This window comes from Ruditapes philippinarum, unplaced genomic scaffold, assembly GCF_026571515.1.
Source record: "Ruditapes philippinarum isolate M1 unplaced genomic scaffold, ASM2657151v2 ctg527_1_1_1_1, whole genome shotgun sequence".
Taxonomy (NCBI): Eukaryota; Metazoa; Mollusca; class Bivalvia; order Venerida; family Veneridae; genus Ruditapes; species Ruditapes philippinarum.
Window position 1 is genome coordinate 327,978 of NW_026865278.1, and position 27,297 is coordinate 355,274.

At 30.6% G+C, this 27,297-nt stretch overlaps 1 protein-coding gene across 7 annotated transcripts in view; it reads right to left on the reverse strand.

The window, feature by feature from the left end:
- Positions 1 to 4,256: 4,256 nt before the first annotated feature.
- The window catches only part of LOC132728494 (uncharacterized), a 34,990-nt gene continuing 11,949 nt past the window's right edge, over positions 4,257 to 27,297 (reverse strand). The window contains exons 3-16 of one of the 7 annotated variants that reach the window (XM_060714133.1): positions 26,992 to 27,204; positions 26,582 to 26,614; positions 26,066 to 26,272; positions 13,943 to 14,020; positions 13,395 to 13,421; positions 12,525 to 12,731; positions 12,027 to 12,059; positions 10,729 to 10,935; positions 10,028 to 10,089; positions 8,836 to 8,851; positions 7,438 to 7,464; positions 6,529 to 6,741; positions 5,697 to 5,735; positions 4,257 to 5,302 (exon numbers count right to left, since the gene is read on the reverse strand). In XM_060714133.1, coding sequence (XP_060570116.1) covers positions 5,091 to 5,302; positions 5,697 to 5,735; positions 6,529 to 6,741; positions 7,438 to 7,464; positions 8,836 to 8,851; positions 10,028 to 10,089; positions 10,729 to 10,935; positions 12,027 to 12,059; positions 12,525 to 12,731; positions 13,395 to 13,421; positions 13,943 to 14,020; positions 26,066 to 26,272; positions 26,582 to 26,614; positions 26,992 to 27,204 — 1,574 coding nt within the window. In that variant the 3' untranslated portion in view covers positions 4,257 to 5,090. Of the gene's footprint in view, positions 5,303 to 5,696; positions 5,736 to 6,528; positions 6,742 to 7,437; positions 7,465 to 8,835; positions 8,914 to 10,011; positions 10,090 to 10,728; positions 10,936 to 12,026; positions 12,060 to 12,524; positions 12,732 to 13,394; positions 13,422 to 13,942; positions 14,021 to 14,954; positions 15,062 to 18,887; positions 18,921 to 19,366; positions 19,575 to 20,243; positions 20,271 to 20,791; positions 20,870 to 21,908; positions 22,116 to 23,237; positions 23,271 to 23,736; positions 23,944 to 24,610; positions 24,638 to 25,161; positions 25,240 to 26,065; positions 26,273 to 26,581; positions 26,615 to 26,991; positions 27,205 to 27,297 lie in introns of those variants that run through there. The other 6 variants (XM_060714129.1, XM_060714134.1, XM_060714131.1 and 3 more) reach the window with 6 other exon arrangements.

The window sequence follows — 27,297 nt, forward strand, 5'->3', positions numbered from 1 at the left end:
TTCACTAAAATCTCACTGATCGACAGGGTGTTTGACTTACTTTCATTTTCGATTCAAATATTATAACTTATAAATAGATCCAGCAAAACAAATTATTTTGAGTCGGTTTTTTTGAGCCAATATTTTTGAAAATCAAAAATAAATTGTCACAAATAAATAATATTTTTATCATTAATATCATCATTCACCATGAGGTTTTTATTTGATATGCCTCTTACTATATATACTTCATACTATCTTTTAAAGCCGGTAATTGAATTTTAAAGTATTGAAATGTGACTATCTTTAACAAGTTTTAACTATAAATTAAGCAAATTAAGTTATTCAACCTTTTTCACCGTTTTTTATGCATTATGAATTTTTCTTTCGCGGATGCTGCTTTGTACAATAAAAGCGGGAAAGGGGAATTTCTTTTACTTAAAAACTGTTTATTTTTGTTTTGTTTTTTCAAAGTCAAAATTTTATTTGCAATTCGGCAGAGATCTGCCACTGACAATACAAAAATTAAAATACATATGGCAAATACACAATAAAAATCATAACCAAAAACTGACATGTCATGGGGATATAACAATCTTAAAAAAAATCATGTACGTTTGTTTATGTTCAACATAGAACTTGTAAATGTCAAAGCACACATGCTTTCAATTATGCATATACTTTATATCTTGTCTTCAAATACTTTAACTGTTGAAAAGTGACAACGAAAATGCATCGCCTCTAAATAGGTTGATAACCCGAAGTAAGTATCATTCATTTATTTGATTCTTAACCATGTACACTAATATTTAATCATACAAATATTAAAACATGAAATAAGAACACGGCTATTCTTTAAGAACTATAAGAAAGTACTTTCATAAATGCAATATATGTAAAACTGTACATTTAAGACTATTTTACACGATAAAAACCAATGTATGTTTGTTAACTTATTATGCTGTAGAACCAGGATCTTTTTTAGGAAAGTTGAGCTAAATTAACGTCAGCTAATAATTGTTTATTTGGCATTCAGACCAGCAGCGAACAGATTATCACACTTACCAGGTCATCTTAAAAATGCAATACTGCCTTTATTAAAAACAGTATTAACATACAAACTTAATAAAATTAAACAAGAAATAATTTTTTTTTAAACATATCATAAAGTAAAGAAGTACACACACGCACGCACGCACAAACACACACACACACACACACACACACACACACACACATATATATATATATACACTGTATGTATTTTAAAAATTATTATTATTATTATTATTATTATTATTATTATTATAATCTGCACGTTTGTAACGTCACTTTTCATTAGATAATAGTAACGTTTATATTATCAGTTATATAAATATTCCTGACAGATTATGTGAACTTGCAGTGGAAAATAAAGTTCATGTTTTATTTCATTGCCCACTGTATCAAATCTCAGAAATAATATTGTTAAAAAAGCTATTCAGATTGATGCCTCATTAACAATTTATGTGATCAGGATAAATTAAACTTTGTACTCTCAAATAAACATAATGATAAAAGTAAGGTCTAAAATTTGCTTTTTGATTTTAGAAACCAGAAACAACCATTTATATAAATAGGTTAACAGACTACATTTCAGGATTAGTCATATATCCTTTTTTACTTTAAGTATTATTAGCGTAAATAGTGTAAAGCAAAGTTATATTATCTCATTCTATGTGGGAGATGGGGTTTATATACAGATACTGACAGTTTAAAGACTAACAATTCAAATACGTTTGTTTTTTTGTCTGCAAATAATATTGTATTAAAATAAATGTATGTCTTTAAAAAAGTCTAAATTCATAAACAAGAGTGTCTGTAATGTCTGTATCTCACCTCCTGCCTGGAGTGAACAGTTAATATATTTTTAAATACATAGAATTTTTATTGTAGAAATATGATATATTTTAAATTACATAAATAAGTTGTTTTAACCCAAGGTTTTGATAATCACTTCTGACCAGTTCATCTATGTTCTAACCATGAGTGATAAATGATTTTGTAAAACCATTTTTTATATTGCGTGATAGTGCTTCTATTACAAAATTTAATATTTTACAGTATAATTTCTTATAGCAGTTTTTAAGACAATGTCAGTAGAGGCTATCAAACTTTTCGAATGTTAAAAGTCTATTATAATTTTGTAATTAAATGTCTAGAATAACTTTTAAATAATGGCAATGTGCAATTATGTTATCATATTGCAATTGATTTGTCTCAACATTTACATCATATGAATCAACTGTAAATGTGAATATGTAAATAAGGGAGGTAAATCTACAGTACATATTATACATTTCTATAATATGGACTATGGAGTTATCCCTCTTAGTATGTAATTCTTTCGAGAATGGCTATATACAATTTCAATGTTTTATATGTTATGTATATATATATTTCATGATACGTTGTCCGGCCAGTCGCAATTCTGAACGTCGTTATTGAACTTCAAACCCGTAGGGCAATACATGTTTTTCCATGTGTATGGACTTGTGTACTCTGGGTAACTGATACAGTTGTTGCTTATCAAAGCGAAATCGGCGGTTAAAATGATCATTGGAGCTCCACATTTCCTGAAGAGATGAAGAAAAGTGTCAACAGAACTATGGTCCACTTCTAAATAAACATTTAATAAACAGCCTAAAGTAACAATTCATGTATCGTAGCCTTGGCGGGCAGTCCATATGAAAGTAATTGATATGTTTATCATTATGCTTATTGCCTAGAAACGCTAAAATACCGAAATTATTAAAATGGATACGCTTAGCAGTGCAATATTAATAAGATATGTAACAAACTTGCAGACAGCCAAACTGTTACCTATTCAACAACGACTGAATTTCTGTTTCGTATCATGCAAATCTATTCCATACAAAAAAAATTAATTGATACAAAAATCCTTTATTTTAATATTTCACATGTGTATGCGTACTACAAAGATTTTCACTTACAACTGCTTTCTTATTTAGCTCGATCGTGAAACGAGTTGTTGCAACTTGTTTTAATCTCTTTCGAATCCACTTCATAGAACTAACAGTACGAGTGTCCTATGTGAAAAGATGGCCGTTGTTTCAAAAGTCGTAATCGTAAGTCGTTGATATGCAAGTCGTTGTACCTGTAGTCGCCCTGTAAGTTGTAGCTGTTTTGATTATCGTATACGTCCAGAATATTTTTGGCCAGGGTCATCGTCGTAGTAGTAAAGGACTAGTCGTCGTTAAAAGAAGTGATTGAAATATTCAAAGTCGAAGTGATTGGTCACAAAAATGTAGGCGGGGCCATTGTCATTGTCGTGGGCGTAGTCATTGGCGTAGGCTTAATTGTTCTTAACGTATACAGCTTACAGTAAGCTACTTTCGATGTAAGCTGCTTTCGATGTAAGCTGTATACAGCTGTAAATGTTACCTAATATATTCACATCAAACATACATGCATTTATATATAAATGTATCTTACATAGAGGCCTTCTTTCTATGACACACATAATGGAATATAAAAATATAATTAATTGCAAATTTGGAAAAATAGGCAGAGCGATCATCTGCTTTTGTTATCTGACTTAATATATTTCGCCTAGTACTTCATTCCTTATTTTAAGTTAACCATTGGCATTAACAACAACATTTTACATGTTCTTTAAAGTATTTCTAAAATTCATTTGTATTGGCTTGATTTTTATTACCCCAAAGTGCGGTCGTTTGCTTGATATTAAAAATTGCGTAAGTACCTATGTTACGCACTTTGGTATATACTCGTATATAAACAAACTAAGAAATACGAAAACGTTTTAAGATACAAACACATAATTTATTAGCAGTTAAAATCACAGATATACATACGTACATACACATATATACATATATTAAGCTCCATTTTAAAATCATTTAATTTAGTATAAGCACTTTATCTATAAAATAAATGTAATTTGTATTAATAAAGATAATAATGACTAAAAGTTAAAATACTTCTTAGGATGGTTGCATTACTTCATGCAGTGTTTTCCAAAATTTAAAGTTGGACTTAAAGAGAATATTTTTTATATTCATCCATTTTATATTCATTTAAACTTATCAATATCTTAAGGGTGCTATAAGCAATCAAATTAAATTCTTTATTTGCATTAATCATTTAGGATAGTTATAGCAGCAATACAAATATTGTGATGTTATAACATCATTAATTATGTAGGGAAGGACCCTAGATAATGTTGGTATAACTTTTGGTCCAACCCTTATGATGGTAGATTGTGTAAATTTATCATGTACAAAATATACAATAAAATATTATTAAACTAAATTAATTATGTTTTTATTCATTAATAATATATGAAACTAAAAAAAGTAGTTTGCTCTCTTGGTGCGTGTGTGCGTGCGTGTGTCGTATCTGTGTTTGTGTTCTCTTGGTTATTGAATTTGTAAATAATCAAAAAGTAAATGAAATGTGGCCTCGATCAGACATCATAATCTTAACATAATTGGTCACTTCAGCTATTTTGTAAATAAATGAAATCAGTATCTTCTTTAAAATAATATTACAATATTAGATTTTTTTATATAAGTAAAGCTAGCTATCTCAAATACAAAATCAAAAACTTAATATCCGAAGAAACAACATAGCTCAATTTAAGATATAAAAAACAAGCAAAGTACAAAATCAAAAACTTAATATCCGAAGAAACAACATAGCTCAATTTAAGATATAAAAAACAAGCAAAGTACAAAATAAAAAACTTAATATCTGAAGAAACAACATAGCTCAATTTAAGATATAAAAAAACAAGCAAAGTAGAGTTCAATTTATTGAATATTTAGTTTGCATTAATTACCAGCTCGTGCTCTTTATGGATATCTATAGTATCTGAACAACATGAATAGATGTTCATTTTCTTTGCTATCTGATTTTGCTACATTTCAGTGCAAGTTTTAATTAAAGTTTTTGTTCTGTTTAATTCATTTCTCAAAATATAGCAAACAATAATGAACTTTCATTCGATTAATCATGTGTAAAAATGAAATCACGAGTTTCAGCATGCCATATTACGAGTTCGAATCATATATTGAGCCTATTATATTTTAGCATTGAACATTATATGCCCAGTTGCAGACTGGTGTCGGAAGACTTTCGTCAAAGAGCGTGTTCTTCGGACAAGTATGTTCTTCCCAATAATATGTTACTGATCCATTCAGTTCCGTTGACGCATGCGCACATTGACAAAACTTTTTGCATCCGGAACTGCGAAGCGCTGCTAATCTCTTCACTTCATATTCACTTTTTGTGCAAGTTCCTGAAACAATGACGTTAATCACATGTTGGAAATTAACTTATAACTTGTGTCCTGAATTTTCGAAGTGCAAATGATAATTCTATTTAAATCATAAATTCATATTAGTTTATTTATATTAAGTAAAATATTCACGCATTGATTAAACATTGTAGAAGAGGAATCATAATTAAACATAATAAGTAATAGAAAGAGCATCGAAGCATGCATTTATTGTATCCCCGACAGACAGTGCGATATACAGAGTGCCGAAAACTAAAACCTGCATTATATTGTGCTTTAATGACTCTTGACAAAGGTATACAATGATTATTCCATTTTTTACACAATTTTTTTTCTACAATTTTTAAATCATTTTGCTATTTAAAAGAAGAACCCAACACAATAAATACATTACCGAGTTCATTGAGGCAACCGTCTTTCTTATCACCAACGCCTTTAATAAATAGGTAAGAGGTGCAATGTATATGATTTAGGTTTGATAAGTAGTTCTCATAGTCCTTAGACTATGTCACTATATAAGTTATATATATATTTATAATAAGAAAAAAAATTTGTATTTCAATTTAATTATTGTTGAAATATAAAAATATATTATTGAAAATTGGATTTTTTTTTATCTCATCTTCATCCTCCTCGTCCTCATCCTATCTTGTCTTGTTAAATCTTATCTTGCCTTACCTTACCAAACCATACCTTTACCTGACCTTTACTTTACCTGACCTTATCATACCTAACCTGACCTGACCTGATCTGACCTTACCTAACCTTACCTTACCTATATGTTACCTATATATTATCAAAATGCTTTGGCACTGAGAACCTTATGTAATGCTAGGCAATTACTTACTGGGACACGTCACTATGTAGTCATGCGTTTAGCTCAGAAGTTCAATCTATGTACATCATAATGGTCATATTGCTTATAATAATTTGCGTCTGGTAATAAATGAACGAGTATAAATCAAAGAAAAAAAGTCTTGGCAATGCATATATTTATTAGGAAAATAAACATAGAAGTCAAAGTTGAGGTCAATTAAGGTTAAAGATGATCGAAAAAAGTTTGATGATTAAAAAAAACCCAAATATAACAAGAATAAAGATTTTCAAACTTGCAAAAAATGATTAAGAAATATGAATAATGAAAATGCCTCAGAATTATTTCATTATTGATCTATATAGATTCAAAAATAATGTACATATTCATATTGAAAGATCGAATATCTTACTCTGACATTGAACATAGTAGTCATGGTTACACACTGGCGTTGAAAGACTTTCATCAAACAAGGTATTAGCTGGACATGTCTTCTTCACCCATTTGTACGTCACGGAGCCGTCAATCTCGGTTGATGCGTACGCACACTGACAGAAGTTCTTACATCCTGAACTTTTGAGAGCAACCAGTCTAACATTTTCATATTGGTGTTTGGTACAAGAACCTGCATCAATAATTAAGATATGTTTTATGGCCATTTCGATAAAAACAATTCAATCAAATTTTAGGGGTTTGCATAGAATCTATTGTTTTTCGTGTACTTATCGTAAAAGATATCTAGAGATAAAACTATTGGTTAAAATAAAATAAAAAAAAAAAAAAAAAAAAAAAAAAAAAAACAACACCTTATTTGCCTGTACAGTATATGTTTATCAAAATGACTTAATGCTGCATGCATCAAGATGAGTTAAAAATTTTCAACAAAATCAAACTTGGATAGATCTGTAGTAAGAGGTGTAAACAGATTTTACTTTCAAGTAATAATTGACATGTTATGTGCAATTAAAGACTGATTTTGCAGTATAGTATTTATCAGCACATTTGTACTGCGTGACTTACGCAGTAAGTGCGTACGATTTTTGCATATTTCAACCTCTTTTTTTTTGGTAATATGGATTGGAAGTATTGTTTGCAATGTGTCAATTATTTTCTTTTTTCACTTCACAATTCTTCACCTTTAAATGACATCTTCACCACGGTTATAAAAATTAGCATCAATTTGTAATTCATATTCAATGGCTACACTCTGTTAAAGTTCATACGCAATATTGTAACAAAAATATTAGTGTATCAGTGGAGCACTTAATAAAGTTAAACATTCGTTTTAAAGTTTCTGGCGTACAAATACAAATAACGTTACCATATTCTTCAAAACACTCATTGTAGCCTGAAAATATAAAGTCGGAAAGTGATATTTAATACATATTTTATTAATATATATATTATTTATTAATATATTTACAAATGTGTTTGGTTTTTGAACGTTTTACCCTGATAAATAAATTCCGTATGACTTCTGCAGAGTTGTTGACTCTGTATAGAGCAATTGCCTTCTTACAACAACAATATTATTGCTTTCCCTGGTAAACAGTCACAACGAATCTTATTTCCTTATAGCAACTCTTATTGTTTGTAAATTGTTCAATTTGAATCTATGAAGCAAATTTGTTTTAATGCTTATTATAATGCAGATTTGATGTACGAGACACATGATAATAATTCATCGCAGAATTAACAACAGCAAAAACAACAACACATCAGAACTGGTGATTAATGTCTAATCTATTTAGAGACATTATGCTATTAATGTCGTTGTAAAAGTCAGATTGAGTTGATATTATAGCTATATCTTCCAAGAGATTGATCGATATAGTGGTGATTGATCAATAATTTATAATTTAAAGTACTATGATAGAAGCTACCTAGATTATAAAAAACACCTCCCCACGTCTTTTTTAAAAACCCTGAACTCAGAAAGTGTGGTAACGTGTATTGGTTATTTTGTTTGCAAAGTAAAATAAAGAATTTCACACAACTATGACAAAATATAGTATTTTTTACGAGTGCACTCACCATTTGCTCGTGGATAGGTATAGTATCACTTGAATAACAATAGTGCAAAAGGAATGTTATAAATAACCTTATCTAAAATAATGTTGTTTTAATGTTGTTAAACAAGTTATCATATGACTGTTCATGTTTAACTGCATGAGTGTTTGATAATTAAAATAAAAATATAGATTGCAAGATAATAATAATTATAATAATAATAATAATAATAATAATAATAATTTTTTGAATAAAAATGACACAATCTTAAAACCTGTATAAAATGCATGTAATAAATATAATAAATAATAAAACTACATTGACGCATTGAGCGATGAAAAATAAACTCGTATATAAGGACTCCCTGTAACTTTTTTTTGTTTAACTCGTACTGGAAATAAAAGAGTCCGCAAATCATACTATGATCTCAAAAACAAAATTACTATAAACGTTTTCTACGCATTTGGTTGAATGGAATTTAAATCTTTATAGAAATTTCTTCCTCGCTGAAATATCAACAATTTTCTTTGTCAAGGCACAGGATGCATGTTTTACCGTGGAAATGATCATCAGAACAGAACAGATTCATTTCTAGTATGATGTTAAACAGAACGTGTTACATAGTTCGACTCAACTTGAGCTTGTGATTGATATCATGAATACTGTCATTGGGTAAAAACAGATTTTCATTTTAAGGAAAATATATTACCTGAAACAATTGGAACCTGTCCTCCAGACAGCTGTGACGTAGGCGAACCGTTTGAACCTGAATTATCTTGTCCCGATCCTATTATTGCAAAAAAAAAAATACTGGTTATATGTGTATTAGATATATGATATGTATATATACGTTTGCATAGATATATATAGATAGATAGTTTTATTTACTTCACACGGGAGAGCATAACGTATTTACACAAGGAAAAACATCTACATCTACAGTATCCAAAATATATATTAAGTTGACACAAGCGGTAGATCCTAGATATAGGTAAACGAAATTGAAGTAATATTCTTATTTAGGTAGAATGTAAAGAAGAATTTTCAAATTCTATTACATCAAAGTTATTGTTTTATTCGACAGATGTACAAAAAGCCTTGATGCACCAGACGCATTTAAACCTGAGTCCAGTAATTCCCTCACGCGTTCACAAATAATAATAATAATAATAATTATATCCCCAAAACACAAAAAAAAAAATATTTTTTTAAATAAATCAAATGATAAAAAGATAAATATATAAGTAAATAAAACCCCATAAACAACAAAAAAAACAACAAAAAACAAACAAACAAACGTGGCATGCTGTATTTTGAATAAAAATGATACAAACTTATAACCTGAAAAAAAAAAAACAAACAAAAAAATGTGTTCATGTGATAAAAAACAACAATTCAAAACATTTGTCAAACGTATTAACACTTGTAATACTGAATTAATATAAGCACAAATTTTGGAGAACGATCATTTAAAAACCATTTGATAAATATAATAAATAAATAAACGACATTGACGCATTGAGCTCGGAATATAACGACTTCTTGTATTTTTTTTTAACTTGTACTTGACAAAAAAAGACCGCGTATTATACCATGATCTCAAAAACAAAATTACTATTAACGTTTTTACGTATTTGGTTTAATGAAATTTAAAATCTTTATAGCTATTTCTTCCTCGCTGTAACATCCACTATTTTCTTTGTCAAGGCACAGGATGCATGTTTTACTGTGGAAATAATTATCAGAACAGAACAGATTCATTTCTTGTATGATGTTAATTAAACAGAATATGGTTTAATGGTTCTACAAAAAATGAGCTAGTGAATAATATTATAAATTATGTCATCGGGTTAATTTTTTTTATGTAAAAACGTAAATATATTACCTGAAACAATCGGAACCTGTCCTCCGGACGGCTGTGACGTAGGTGAACCGTTCAAGCCTGAATGATCATGGTCCGATCCTATTATTGGTTACATGTGTATAAGGTATATGATATGTATATATACATGTACATAGATATATAGACAGATACTTTTCTTTACTTCACATGGGAGAGCAAAACGTATTTACACAAGGCACAACTTCAACATCTATAGTATCAAACATATATATTAAGTTGAACTAAGCTGTTACAACACAAGCAGTCGAACCAAGATATAGGTAAACGAAATTTCAGTAAAATTCTCATTTAGAAGGAAAGTAAAGACGAATTTTCAAATTCTATTACACCAAAGTCATTGGTTTCTTTGACAGATGTTCAAAAAAGCTTTAGGCAACAGACACATTTAAAGCTGACCCCAGTCATTCCCTCATTCGTTTACACAATTCATGAACATAATCAACCGTTTCTATAATTCCATTATGTAAAAGTGTGTAGAGATTTAAACATAACATATCTACTTTGTGTGAAGTCAAATGTGTTTATTATGTATTTACAAAGACACTCTGTAGCAATTAACAGTGTTTTCTTTGTATAAAAGCGGATGAGATACCTAGACGACATGCGTTACCTTTAAATTTGATAATGTTTTACTAGAAGTCTGTAGAATTTCGTTCTACATTCTTTGGACGTAACATTGAAGTATCAATATGTAATCACCTGTACATTGCACGTTATCTGCATGGTTGCAGACTCGAATTTTTTTGTCGAATAAAGTTCCTGCAGGACATGTATGCTCCACCCAATGATACGTCACAGATCCATCTAACTGTGTCGACGCATGCGCACATTGGCAGAATTTCTTACAGCCGGAATTTGTTTTTGCAACTAAGCGGACATTTTCATAAACAAACTGAAAGCATGCGCCTGAAAGCAAATATAGTGTGCTTTTAGTTAAATAATTGTAATATATGAGAACGATCAACTCTATTAGTGTTATTGGCATCTTGTTAGGATTATTTAAGACCTTTTTCAGATTTATTATACATGCGCACATTGACAAAACTTTTCACATTCGGAGCTTCGCTTTGGTACAAGTCGTACGTTTTCGTATACATACTTTGTGCAAGTACCTGTTATCAAAAAAAATGAATCATTCTTTTTTCTAATGTATTGCCATAACACGATAATTACAAAAATTGTGCTAAGAATGATATGTACTTTCAAAAATGAATAACACTACCTTGAATCTACATTTCTCAAGGTATAGATTAAGAAAACTTGTAACGAATATGATATAATTTCAAGGAAAATACACAGAAACATTAATATCATTAAAGCACAAAACAGAACACATTTAACTTTTCATGATTTGAAGACTATTAAAAACTTAAATAAGCACTACTTAAGAGTTAGTGCCTTTTGCCTTAACATAAAAGATCATATATAGTGATGTGTATGCGTTGAAGTGATGTAACAAAAAGGGATTACTGCATGTCAAAAATAACATACACTATGGTAATAATAATGATACACGGTTTTGATTCCATTGGTCTATGCCAGTAAGAAATCTACATTAATGTAAATTATTAAGTTAATCGTTTTCGTCTGCACAGGAAGCAAATATACGTGAAGATTTTATTCAATTTACGTCTATGTGTAAGATTTGATTCAATTTAAGTCTACGTTTAAGATTTGATTCAATTTATATTAAGCTGATTCAAACACTTGAAAAGGACATTGGAAATAAGCTATTCATGTATGTGCCACGGAAACATGACATTTGGCATGTACATGTTATTTTTTAGCATAAAGACAAAATTAAAAAAAAAGTTAAACAGATCACATTCGTATTTTAATAAACCAAGCTTCAGAAAAATGACTCTTTATATTGATTGCTTTTGATCAATAGGTATTTTGAATTCTATAGATCATTATATTATTATAGTATTGATGTGACTTATGCGATGCAAATGAAAATTGCCATATAAAATTCTTTATTTTATTTATATTTTTACCGTGTTCCGATTTACAATCTTCACTTTCCTCCTCTGAAAAATATAAAAGTAAACATGTTTACTATTTAAGACCGTACATGAGTGTATATAAGACAATGGCAAGTTAAAGGCTATATATCTTTATACATTATAAAAGCTGAAGTTTAAAAGTTCAATCTTTGTACTTGAAACTGATCATATGGTTAATAGTTTATTTGCGACCGGTAATAAATAAATACGAGTATATATCAAAGATTACTGAATGCCTACAACAGTCTAGAAAATGTATATTTATTTAGAAAAATATACAAAGAGGTCAATTGAAGTTCAGGACAATTGAGGTTAAAGATGATCGTATAAAGTTTGATGATTGCAAAAAAAACCAAATCTTACAAGAATGACAGATTTTCAAACTTGCAAACAATGATAAAGAAATGATTACCTCAGAATGATTTAATTATTGATTTATATAGATTAACAAATAATGTACATATTTTTATTGAAAGATCAATATCTTACTCTGACATTGAACATCGTAGTCATGGTTACAGACTGAAATAATTTCATCAAACAAAGTATTAGCTGGACATGTCTTCTTCACCCATTTGTACGTCACGGAGCCGTCAATCTCTGTTGATGCGTACGCACAATGACAGAAGCTCTTACATCCGGAACTTTTGAGAGCAACCAGTCTTACATTTTCATATTGGTGCTTGGTACAAGAACCTGCATCAATAATTAAGATATGTTTTTTGGCCATTTCGATAATAACAATTCAATCAAGCTTTTGTGGGTTCTCAAAGAATCTTTTGTTTTTCGTGTATTTATGAAAAGACATCTAGAGATAAAACTATTGGTTAAAATAAAATACATTTCAAAACAGACTTTATTTGCCTGTACAGATTATGTATATTTATCAAAATGACTTTAAGCTGCATGCCTCAAGATGGGCAGAAACTTTTAAACAAACTCAAACTTGAATATTTAAAATTGTAGTAAGAGAAGTAAAAAAGATTCAACTTTTTTAAGTTATAATTGACATGTTATTTGCGATTAATGACTGATTTTGCCGTATATATCAGCACATTTCATCTGCGTAACTAACGCATTAAGTGCGTGCTATTCCTGCATAGTTCAACCTCTTTTCGGTAATATACGTGGATGCAATGTGTTAATTATTTTCTTTCTTCACTTCACAATTACCTTTAAATTCTTCTTCAATATGATCATAAAATTAGCATAAATTTGTAAGCCTTTTCTTTAAATGATACACTCTGTTAAAGTCCATACGCAATATTATAACAAAAATATTAGTGTATCAGTTTAAGAACTTAATAAATTTAAATATTCGTTTTAAAGATTCTGACGTACAAATACAAATAACATTACCATATTCTTCAAAACATTCATTGTCGCCTGAAAATATAAAAACGGAAAGTGATGTTTACTACATATTTACTAATATATTTACAAAACATTTCAAAACACTTGTTGTAGGTATAAACACTTATGATATTGAATAAATATCAGCACATATTTTGAAGAACTAACATTTAAAAATGCATGCAATTAATAAAATAAATCAATAAACGACATTGACGCATCATGAGCAATGAAAAAAACAAACAAACTCGTATTTAAAGAATTCTATGATATCAAAAACAAAATTACTATTAACGTTTTTACGCATTTGGTTTAATGAAATTTAAAAATCTTTATAGCTATTTCTTCCTCGCTGAAATACGAACAATCTTTGTCAAGACACAGGATGCATGTTTTACTGTGGAAATAATTATCAGAACAGAACAGATTCATTTCTAGTATGATGTTAAACAGAACGGGTTAAATAGTTCGACTCAACTTGAGCTAGTGAATGATATTATAAATTATGTCATCGGGTAAAAAAAAAGATTTTCATTATAAAGAAATTATATTACCTGAAACAATTGGAACCTGTCCTCCAGACGGCTGTGACGTAGGTGAACCGTTCAAGCCTGAATTATCATGTCCCGATCCTATTATTGCAAAATTATTTTATTTGTTAAATGTGTATTTGATAGATATATACTTATCTTTGCATCACACGGGAGATCATAACGTATTTACACAAGGCACAACATCTACATCTATAGTACCAAAAATATATACTAAGTTGAACTAAGTTGTTACAACACAAGCGGTCGATCCTAGATGTAGGTAAACGAAATTGTAGTAAAATTCTTATTAAGTACGAATGTAAAGAAGAATTTTCAAATTCTATTACACCAAAGTCATTGTTTTCTTTGACAGATGTACAAAGAGCCTTAAGGCACCAGACGCATTTAAACCTGACACCAGTCATTCCCTCATACGTTCACACAATTCATGAATATTATAAAATGACGAGTATAAAGCACAGGCGTGTAACAAAAGACAAAATTCACAAAAACGTTGAACACTGAATATGTCTAATTTGAATAAAAGAATCAATGAATTATGTGAAGAAAGCTGGGTTCCCAAATACAGGTCAAGTAAAGTAGGTCCTTTCTTAGAAAACCTGACCTTTTTTTAAAGACACTATGTATTTATATTGTTGAGAACTTATATAGTCTGAAGAGTTTTAAACATAACATATCTACTTTGTGTGAAGGCAAATATGTTTATTTTTTATTTACAAAGACACTGTAGCAATTATTAAGATGTTCTGATATCAAATTTGAGTTACGTTTTCTTTGTATCGGACAAGGTACCTAAACGAAATGAGCTACCTTTAAATTTGATAATGTTTTTCTTAAAAGCATGACTGGAAGTCTTTAGAATTTCGTTGTACATTCTTTTGATGTAACACTGAAGTACAAATATGTAATTACCTGTACATTGCACGATATCTGCATGGTTGCAGACAAGAAGTTTACTGTCAAATAAAGTTCCGACAGGGCATGTATGCTCCACCCAATGATACGTCACAGATCCGTCTAACTGTGTCGACGCATGCGCACATTGACAGAATTTCTTACAGCCGGAGCTACTCTGCACAACTAAGCGGACATTGTCATAAATAAACTGAGTACATGTCTCTGAAAATAAATATATTGTGCTATTAGTTAAAGAATTGTAACAACTCAATTTGTATAATTGGCAACTTGTTAGGACCTTTTCAGATTTATTATACATGCGCACATTGACAAAACTTTTCACATTCGGAGCTTCGCTTTGGTACAAGTCGTACATTTTCGTATACATACTTTGTGCAAGTACCTGTTATCAAAAAAAGATCATTCCTTTTGCTAATGTATTGCCATTACACAATTATTACAAAAATCGTGCTTAGGATGATATACACTTTTAAAAATGAATAGCACTACTTTGAATCAATAACTCTCAAGGTATAGATTAAGAAAACTTGTAAGGAATATAATATAATTTCAAGGAAAATACAAAGAAACATTAATATCATTAAACAACAAAACAAAACACATTTAACTTTTCATGATTTGAAGAATATTTAAAACTTAAATAAGACATACTTAAGAGTTAGTGCGTTTTTGCTTTAACATAAAAATTCATTTACAATTTTTGTGTATGCGTTGAAGAGATGTAACCAGGAAGGGATTACACGCCTGGCAAACTGTCGCTCCACTTCAAAATTGTGGTGTACGGTAAAACGAGCGAACGGCATTTCCGAGATAGAGCGGAAGGCCGATTTAAACGGATAATTGCAAGTGTTGTTTATGTTTTTGTCTTGTTATTCATTTAAGTTGTATTTTTTCTAAAAACGGAAAATGTAGTTCCGTGTAGGATTGTTTTAGGCTTTCAATGATCTAAGCTGTTACAAAAACAAAATTATATTAAGCCCGGGAGAACTTTTCTCCCGGACGAAGTGAACGACGATTTGTAGAATATTGAACTTCCCAAACATTCAAATGCCATATCCTTCGGATTTCTTTAAAAAATGTATTAGGAAAATATCAACCCGTAATAAGAACTTGTCTTTCGTGCAAAATAAACTACCCATGGTGGATTTCTTAAATTTGTATATCGTTTTTTTTTTTTCAAAAGTAGTGGAGCCAAAGGGCAAGAGATGGAGCGAAAAGTCGGTTGTTGGGCGCAAGGCGACATTAAGTTGGTCTACAAATTTCTATAAATAAAATCTTTTAAAGTTAAAAAAGACGTACTAAAATGTTGAGCCGGAAAAATATGATAAGATATCAATTTATTTCTACTATAACTAGGTATTTCAATTATAAATACTTTTAGACCGTACACCGATTAAGCACTGCCTTTTTTATTACGTTCGTTTTGTTTATAGATACTCTGAATAAACGAACATAATTTTACACTCATTTTTTTCTTTCATTTACCAATATTGTACTGAAAATATGCAGTGTTTGATTATAAAAGTGAACATTTCCATTTATATTTTGAGAGGAAAATTGTAAACTGAACAACAATTCTAAATAAGAAAGAAAGTATCTTGAAACATAACTGAAACACTTATATACCCCCCCCCCCTTCCCAGGTCTCGTATCCCCTTCCCCTATGCCCCTTTACTTTGTGAGCCTGTTAAGCAGTCATTTATCTTTCTTCTTTGTTTTCCTTGTCGGTTTTGGTTATTTCTTTTTATGTTTCATTTTCTAATAAGTGATTGACCTGTCCTGCTCCGCATTGCGCTCTGTCCTGTTTTTTTGGGGGGGTCCTCCTGGGCTCCTTGCCACCGGTTAAAAAATAGATAAATACAGAATCCCTAAAGAAAGTCTTTTTGCTTGGTCGCGTGGGGTTGCGTTCATTAAACGCCGCCTTTCCTTGTTGATCTTGTTTATCATATTTCATATCCTTAAACGACTGACACTTTGTCAACCATTTTCATAGAGATTCCCCACCTTACAAAAGTCTTTCTATTTCATGAAAACGTGGCTTATTTGTGTTTGATCTGAACATGTACGTTAGAGCTATTAATTAGAGAAAGTTGTAGTAAAATGAACTCGGTAGTAGTGATCCATTTTATGGCAAAGCCCGGTTCATTTCAAAATAATAACGACAATTTGCGATGATTGCACTTGTTTGTATTAAAACCCTTCCCATTTCCCTTCTATCCAGTCTTGCATAATGATTTTTCAGAAAATCATCATGAATTACTATTCTGGAAGAATAGATATTATATTAAATAAAAATTATGTATCAATGTTATCATTTTCGGGAGTTTTCGATCCACCGGGGTTCTACCGGGGCTCTGCCTGGATCGTCCTGGGCTCTGACGGGGCTCTGCCTGGATCGACCGGGGCTCTGCCTGGGTCAATCGGGGCTCTTCCGGTGTCATCCGGGAACGACCGGGGAAGCACCGGTATGAACGGTAGCTTCACCTGGGCTCTGTCTGGGTGATCCGGAGCGCATCGTGGGTGGATAGTTGGGAACTATCGTGGTGCTGCCGGGGTAAGTGTGACCGCAACAATAATTTAACCCCGGATCGTCCCGGATCATCCCGATAACTTACCGGGATGGTCCTGGGCTCTGCCGGGAGTGAGACCGCAGCTTAACTGTGTCAAAATCATGATTGACCTCGAATAAGTGGCACCCTGTTTTACACCATATGATTCAATGATCGGGCGTCATCCAAATTTGGAACATAGATTATAATATCTATACGGCAGCCATATGTGACTCCTTTGCGATAACATTTATTACGCTATAGTCGTTGAAAGGACGTTGTCTCAACACTTGATCATGTATATTTTAACTTCTATAGCATTTATATATAAAATTGATAGACTACGCTCCTCCTTATATGCTAAATTAATATCACCTTGCGCTCAACATCGAACCGTTCGCTCCATCTCTTGCCCTTTTGCTCCAATACTTTCGAAAAATATCGATTAACAAATTTAAGAAATCCTTCAGGAGTACTTTATGTTGCACGAAGGACAAGTTCTTATTACGGGTTGATATTTTCCTAATAATTTTTTTAATCCGATGGATATGGCATTTGAATGGTTGGGAAGTTCAATATTCTACAAATCGTCGTTCGCTTCATCAGGGAGAAAAGTTCACCCGGGCTTAATATAATTTTGGTTCTGTGACAGTTTAGATCATTGAAAGCCTAAAACAATCCTACACGGAACTACATTTTCCGTTTTTAGAAAAAATACAACTTAAATGAATAACAAGACAAAAACATAAACAACACTTGCAATTATCCGTTTAAATCGGCCTTCCGCTCTATCTCGGAAATGCCGTTCGATCGTTTTACCGTACACCACAATTTTCAAGTGGAGCGACAGTTTGCCGGGCGTGGATTACTGCGTGTCAAAAATAACATACACTATGGTAATAATAATGATACACGGGTTTGATTCCATTGGTCTACGCCAGTACAGTAACAAATCTACATTTATTTAAATTATTAAGTTAATCGTTTTTCGTCTGCAAAGGAAGCAAATCTACGTGAAGATTTGATTCAATTTAAGTCTATGTGTAAGATTTGATTAAATTTGATCCTACGTGTAAGATTTGATTCAATTTAAGTCTAAGTGTAAGATTTGATTCAATTTTAAGTCTACATTTAAGATTTGATTCAATGTGAGCCTACGTGTTAGATTTGATTCAATTTATATTAAGCTGATTCAAACACTTCAAAAGGACATTGGAAATAAGCTATTCATGTATGTGCCACGAAAATTTTGGCATGTACATGTTATTTTTGTCATAAAGACAAAATTTAAAAAAAAAGATTGCACAGATAGCATTCGTATTTTAATAAACCAAGCTTCAGAAAAAAGACTCATTATATTTGATTGCTTTTGATCAATAGGTATTTTGGATTCTATAGATCATTATACGTATTGATGTGATTTATGCGTGCAATTGAAAATTGCCATATAAAAATCTTTATTTTATATATATTTTTACCGTGTTCCGATTTACAATCTTCACTTTCCTCCTCTGAAAAATGTAAAAGTAAACATGTTTACTATTTAAGACCGTACATGAGTGTATATAAGACAATTACAAGTTAAAAAGTTCAATCTTTGTACTTGAAAATGATCATATGGTTTATAATTTATTTGCGTCCGGTAATTAATAAACACGAGAAGATTTACTAAAGTTATTTAAAGTTTACTGAATGCCTAAAATATTCTCAAAAATGTATATTTATTTAGAAAAATATACATAGATTGAGGTTCATACCAATGAAGGTTAAAGATGATCGTATAAAGTTTGATGATTGCAAAAAAAACCCAAATCTTACAAGAATGATAGATTTTCAAACTTGCAAAAAAATAAAGAAATAATATAAGTAATGAAAATACATCAGAATGATTTAATCATTGAATCATATTGATTAACAAATAATGTACATATTCTTATTGAAAGATGAAATATCTTACTCTGGCATTGAACATCGTAGTCATGGTTACAGACTGAAATAATTTCATCAAAACAAGGTATTAGCTGGACATGTTTTCTTTACCCATTTGTACGTCACGGAGCCGTCAATCTCTGTTGATGCGTATGCACAATGGCAGAAGCTCTTACATCCGGAACTTTTGAGAGCAACCAGTCTTACTATTTCATATTGGTGTTTGGTACAAAAACCTGCATCAATAATTAAGATATGTTTTATGGCGATTTCGATAAAAAAAAAGCAATGCAATCAAGTTTTTGGGGGTTCTCAAAGAATCTTTTGTTTTTCGAGTATTTATGAAAAGAAATCTAGAGATAAAACTCTTGGATAAAATAAAATACACTTCAAACAGACTTTATATATGTATATTTATCAAAATGACTTTAAGCTGCATGCCTACAGATGGGCCAAAAATTTTAAACAGAATCAAACTTGAATATTTAAAATTGTAGTAAGAGAAGTAAAAAAGATTCAATTTTTAAGTTATAATTGACATGTTATTTGCGATTAAAGACTGATTTTGCCGTATCGATCAGCACATTTCTACTGCACAACTAACGCATTAAGTGCGTTCGACTCCTGTGTATTTCAAACCTCTATTTGGTTATAAACGTGGATTGAAAGTGTCGTATGCAATGTGTTAATTAAATTTTCTTTGTTCACTTCACAATTCTTTACCTTTAAATTCATCTTCAATATGGTCATAAAAACTAGCATAAATTTGTAAGCCTTTTCTATAAAGGCTACACTCTGTTATAGTCCATACGCAATATTGTAACAAAAATATTAGTGTATCAGTGTAAGAACTTAAGTTAATTTAAATATTCGTTTTAAAGATTCTGACGTATAAGTAACATTACCATATTCTTCAAAACATTCATTGTCGCCTGAAAATATAAAAACGGAAAGTGATGTTTACTACATATGTTACTTATATATTTACAAAACATTTTAAAACACTTGTTCTACTTATAAACACTTATAATATTGAATAAATATCAGCACATATTTTGAAGAACTTACATTTAAAAATGCATGCAATAATAAAATAAATAAATAAACGACATTGACGTATTGAGCACTGAAATAATAAAAAAAACTCGTATTCAAATACTTCCATGATATCAAAACAAAATTTCTATTAACGTTTTTACGCATTTGGTTTATTGAAATTTAAAATTTTTTATAGCTATTTCTTCCTCGCTGAAATACCATCAAATTTCTTTGTCAAGGCACAGGATGCATGTTTTACTGTGGAGGTAGTTTATCAGAACAGAACAGATTCTTTTCTTGTATGATGTTAAACAGAACGGGTTAAATAATTCGACTCAACTTGAGCTAGTGAATGATATTATAAATTATGTCATCGGGTATAAAAAGATTGTTTATTATGATGAAAATATATTACCTGAAACAATTGGAACCTGTCCTCCAGACGGCTGTGACGTAGGCGAACCGTTCAAGCCTGAATTATCTTGTCCCGATCCTAGTATTGCAAAATTATTTTATTTGTTACATATGTATAAGTTAAATATAGATAGATACTTTTCTTTACTTCACACGGGAGATCATAACGGTTTTTCACAAGGCACAACATCTACATCTATAGTATCAGAAAATACATTAATTTGAACTATGTTGTTACAACACAAGCGGTCGATCCTAGATGTAGGTAAACGAAATTATAGTAAAATTGTTATTAAGTACGAATGTAAAGAAGAATTTTCAAATTCTATTACACTAGAAGTCATTGTTTTATTTGACAGGCACCAGACGCATTTATCCTGACACCAGTCAGGATAAAATGCGTTCACACAATTCATGAATATAATCAAATGACGAGTATAAAGCACAGGCATGTAATAAAAGACAAAATTCACAAAACATTGAACACTGAATATGTCTAATTTGTAAAAAAAAATGAATCGATAAATTTTGTGAAGGAAGCTGTGTTCCCATTTACAGGTGGAGTAAAGTACGTCCTTTCTTAGAAAACCTGCCCTTTTTTAATGACACTATGTATTTATATTGTGACCACTTATATAGTGTGTAGAGTTTTCAACATAACATGTCTACTTTGTGTGAAGGCAAATATGTTTATTTTATATTTACAAAGACACTGTAGCAATTATTAAGATGTTCTGATATCAAATTTGAGTTACGTTTTCTTTGTATCGGACAAGGTACCTAGATGAAATGAGCTACCTTTAAATTTGATAATGTTTCTCTTAAAAGCACCACTGGAAGTCTTTAGAATTTCGTTGTACATTCTTTTGATGTAACACTGAAGTAATAATATGTAATTACCTACGAAAGACCGGTGGGGACATTTCAACTCCATGAATTCCTGATTTCAGCTTCATGAAATTCGTGAAGTTGAAGTCGTGAATTCATAAAGCTGAATCGTGAATACGTGAATTCCGTATTTTGAAAACGGGAATGCACGAAGTTTAAATTGTGAATTCATGAAGATGAAATCGGGAATTCATGAAGTTGAAATGGCCCTACCGGTCTTTCTTAATTACCTGTACATTGCACGTTATATGCATGGTTGCAGACCAGCAGTTTGCTGTCAAATAAAGTTCCGACAGGGCATGTATGCTCCACCCAATGATACGTCACAGATCCGTCTAACTGTGTCGACGCATGCGCACATTGACAGAATTTCTTACAGCCGGAGCTACTCTGCGCAACTAAGCGGACATTGTCATAAATAAACTGAGTACATGTCTCTGAAAATAAATATATTGTGCTATTAGTTAAAGAATTGTATCAACTCAATTTGTATTATTGGCAACTTGTTAGGACCTTTTCAGATTTATTTTACATGCGCACATTGACAAAACTTTTAACATTCGGAGCTTCGCTTTGGTACAAGTCGTACATTTTCGTATACATACTTTGTGCAAGTACCTGTTATCAAAAAAGATCATTCCTTTTGCTAATGTATTGCCATTACACAATAATTACAAAAATCGTGCTAAGGATGATATGTACTTTAAAAATGAATCAATAATTCTCAAGGTATAGATTAAGAAAACTTGTAACGAATATAATATAATTTCAAGGAAAATACAAAGAAACATTAATATCATTAAACTACAAAACAAAACACATTTAACTTTTCATGATTTGAAGAATATTTAAAACTTAAATAAGACATACTTAAGAGTTAGTGCGTTTTTGCTTTAACATAGAAATTCATTTACAGTTTTGTGTATGCGTTGAAGTGATGTAACCAGGAAGGGATTACTGCGTGTCAAAGACAACATACACTATGGTAATAATAATGATACACGGTTTTGATTCCATTGGTCTACGCCAGTAACAAATCTACATTTATTTAAATTATTAAGTTAATCGTTTTCGTCTGCAAAGGAAGCAAATCTACGTGAAGATTTGATTCAATTTAAGTCTATGTGTAAGATTTGATTAAATTTGATCCTACGTGTAAGATTTGATTCAATTTAAGTCTAAGTGTAAGATTTGATTCAATTTAAGTCTACGTTTAAGATTTGATTCAATGTGAGCTTACGTGTTAGATTTGATTCAATTTATATTAAGCTGATTCAAACACTTCAAAAGGACATTGGAAATAAGCTATTCATGTATGTGCCACGAAAATTTGGCATGTACATGTTATTTTTGTCATAAAGACAAAATTTAAAAAAAAAGATTAAACAGATCTCATTCGTATTTTAATAAACCAAGCTTCAGAAAAAAGACTCATTATATTGATTGCTTTTGATCAATAGGTATTTTGGATTCTATAGATCATTATACGTATTGATGTGATTTATGCGATGCAAATGAAAATTGCCATATAAAATTCTTTATTTTATATATATTTTTACCGTGTTCCGATTTACAATCTTCACTTTCCTCCTCTGAAAAATATAAAGTAAACATGTTTACTAACATGAGTGTATATAAGATAATTACAAGTTAAAGGCTTTATATCTTCATACATTATAAAAGCTTAAGTTAAAAAGTTCAATCTTTGTACTTGAAAATGATCATATGGTTTATAATTTATTTGAGCCCGGTAATCAATAAACACGAGAAGATATTAAATTTTACTGCATGCCTAAAATAGTCTCAAAAATGTATATTTATTTAGAAAAATATACATAGAGGTCAATTGAGGTTCATACCAATGGAGGTTAAAGATGATCGTATAAAGTTTGATGATTGCAAAAAAAAACAAATCTTACAAGAATGACAGATTTTCAAACTTGCAAAAAAATAAAGAAATGATATAAGTAATGAAAATACCTCAGAATGATTTAATCATTGAATTATATTGATTAACAAATAATGTACATATTCTTATTGAAAGATGAAATATCTTACTCTGGCATTGAACATCGTAGTCATGGTTACAGACTGAAATAATTTCATCAAACAAGGTATTAGCTGGACATGTTTTCTTTACCCATTTGTACGTCACGGAGCCGTCAATCTCTGTTGATGCGTATGCACAATGGCAGAAGCTCTTACATCCGGAACTTTTGAGAGCAACCAGTCTTACAATTTCATATTGGTGTTTGGTACAAAAACCTGCATCAATAATTAAGATATGTTTTATGGCGATTTCGATAAAAAAAAGCAATGCAATCAAGTTTTTGGGGGTTCTCAAAGAATCTTTTGTTTTTCGAGTATTTATGAAAAGAAATCTAGAGATAAAACTCTTGGATAAAATAAAATACACTTAAAACAGACTTATATATGTATATTTATCAAAATGACTTTAAGCTGCATGCCTACAGATGGGCAAAAATTTTAAACAGATCAAACTTGAATATTTAAAATTGTAGTAAGAGAAGTAAAAAAGATTCAACTTTTAAGTTATAATTGACATGTTATTTGCGATTAAAGACTGATTTTGCCGTATCGATCAGCACATTTCTACTGCACAACTAACGCATTAAGTGCGTTCGACTCCTGTGTATTTCAACCTCTATTTGGTTATAAACGTGGATTGAAAGTGTCGTATGCAATGTGTTAATTATTTTCTTTGTTCACTTCACAATTCTTTACCTTTAAATTCATCTTCAATATGGTCATAAAAACTAGCATAAATTTGTAAGCCTTTTCTTTAAAGGCTACACTCTGTTATAGTCCATACGCAATATTGTAACAAAAATATTAGTGTATCAGTTTAAGAACTTAATAAATTTAAATATTCGTTTTAAAGATTCTGACGTACAAATATAAGTAACATTACCATATTCTTCAAAACATTCATTGTCGCCTGAAAATATAAAAACGGAAAGTGATGTTTACTACATAATGTTACTAATATATTTACAAAACATTTTAAAACACTTGTCCTACTTATAAACACTTATAATATTGAATAAATATCAGCACATATTTTGAAGAACTTACATTTAAAAATGCATGCAATAATTAAAATAAATAAATAAACGACATTGACGTATTGAGCACTGAAATAATAATAAAAAACTCGTATTCAAATACTTCCATGATATCAAAAACAAAATTTCTATTAACGTTTTTACGCATTTGGTTTATTGAAATTTAAATTTTTTATAGCTATTTCTTCCTCGCTGAAATACCATCAAATTTCTTTGTCAAGGCACAGGATGCATGTTTTACTGTGGAGGTAGTTATCAGAACAGAACAGATTCTTTTCTTGTATGATGTTAAACAGAACGGGTTAAATAATTCGACTCAACTTGAGCTAGTGAATGATATTATAAATTATGTCATCGGGTAAAAAAAAGATTGTTTATTATGATGAAAATATATTACCTGAAACAATTGGAACCTGTCCTCCAGACGGCTGTGACGTAGGCGAACCGTTCAAGCCTGAATTATCTTGACCCGATCCTATTATTGCAAAATTATTTTATTTGTTACATATGTGTAAGGTATATATAGATAGATACTTTTCTTTACTTTACATGGAAGATCATAACGTATTTACACAAGGCACAACATCTACATCTATAGTACCAAAAATATATATTACGTTGAACTAAGTTGTTTCAACACAAGCGTCGATCTAGATGTAGGTGAACGAAATTTTAGTACATTTCTTATTAAGTACGAATGTAAAGAAGATTTTTCAAATTCTATTACACCAAAGTCATTGTTTTCTTTGACATATGTACAAAGAGCTTTTAGGCACCAGACTAATTTAAACCTGACCCCAGTAATTCCTTCATTCGTTCACACAATTCATGAATATAATCAAATGACGAGTATAAAGCACAGGCTTGTAATAACTGACAAAATTCACAAAATGTTGAACACTGAATATGTCTAATTTGAATAAAAGAATCAGGAAGCTGTTTTACCAATAACAGGTCAAGTAAAGTAGGTCCTTTCTTAGAAAACCTGCCCGTTTTTTGATGACACTATGTATTAATATTGTGAACACTTTTAGTGTGTAAAGTTTTCAACATAACATATCTACTTTGTGTGATGGCAAATATGTTTTTTATATTTACAAAGACACTTTGTAGCAATTATCAATATTTTCTAATATCAAATCTGAGTTAAGTCTTCTTTGTATTATAGCGGACGAGATACCTGGACGAAATGAGTTACCTTTAAATTTGATGATGTTTTACTTAAAAAGTACCTCTAGAAGTCTTAAGAATTTCGTTCTACATTCTTTTGATGTAACACTGAAGTATTAATATGTAATCACCTGTACATTGCACGTTATCTGCATGGTTGCAGACCCGTAATTTACTGTCGAATAAAGTCCCGGCAGGGCATGTATGCTCCACCCAATGATACGTCACAGATCCGTCTAACTGTGTCGACGCATGCGCACATTGACAGAATTTCTTACAGCCGGTGCTTGTCTGCGCAACTAAGCGGACATTTTCATAAATAAACTGAGTGCATGCCCCTGAAAGCAAATATAGTGTGCTATAATTGTAATATATGAAAAAGATCAACTCTATTAGTGTTATTGGCAACTATTTGGAATGATTATGTTATACATTTTTCAGATTTATTATACATCTTAATTTAACTTCTTTTTTGTTTGTTTGTTTCATTTTACGCCTTCTGCCAACAGTATTTCAGTCATATAGGCGGAATTTAACCGCTAAATAAATTCGGTAGTTAACAATATTTATCTTTGAAAAAGTTTTTTACTCATTATAAATTCTGTAGTTAACAATATTTAATTTTGAAAAAGTTTATTACACATTACCATGTTCACAACTACAATCCTCGTCGTAAGTCCCTAAAATGTATAAAAAAATCTTGTTATATAGACATCCATTAGTATAAATTTTGGTTTTGTTTAATATAGGAGCAAATTTTGTTTAATATATAGACTAGTCTTTTCCTCATCTGATGTCAAATTTATTGGTCCCTTTTTCGCAAGTTCAAAAGTTATACTGATATAAGCATTATTCAATCTATTAAATATAAATTAGGAAGTTAGGAATGCTGATTTGTAGGAACGTAAAATACAAATAAGAGAAGTGAGAACTGATAATATATTTCATGCAGAGGTTATTTACCCCACTGTTTAATGCATAATACCGTTTTTATTCTACACTTTTTCAAATTTCCTGAAGAATCAATTAAAAGATATGATACAAATAGTTGAAATACCAGTGCATTGTACATTCGCTGCATGATTACACACCGGAGCTGGAAGGCTGTCATCAAAAAGTGTTGTCGGGGGGCACTGCTGTTCTACCCACATATAAGTGACACTTCCGTCTAATTCTGTAGATGCATGTACGCACTGGCAAAACTTTTGGCAGCCGGAGCTTCGAAGGGCAGTCAGGCGTATGTTTTCATATACATGTTTGGTACAAGCACCTGATTTGTTTTAAAAATTAACTGACATTTTTTTGTTTGTTTGAATTGAGATGAACTAATTCTATTTGTCTTATAAAACAGTTATTATGATGA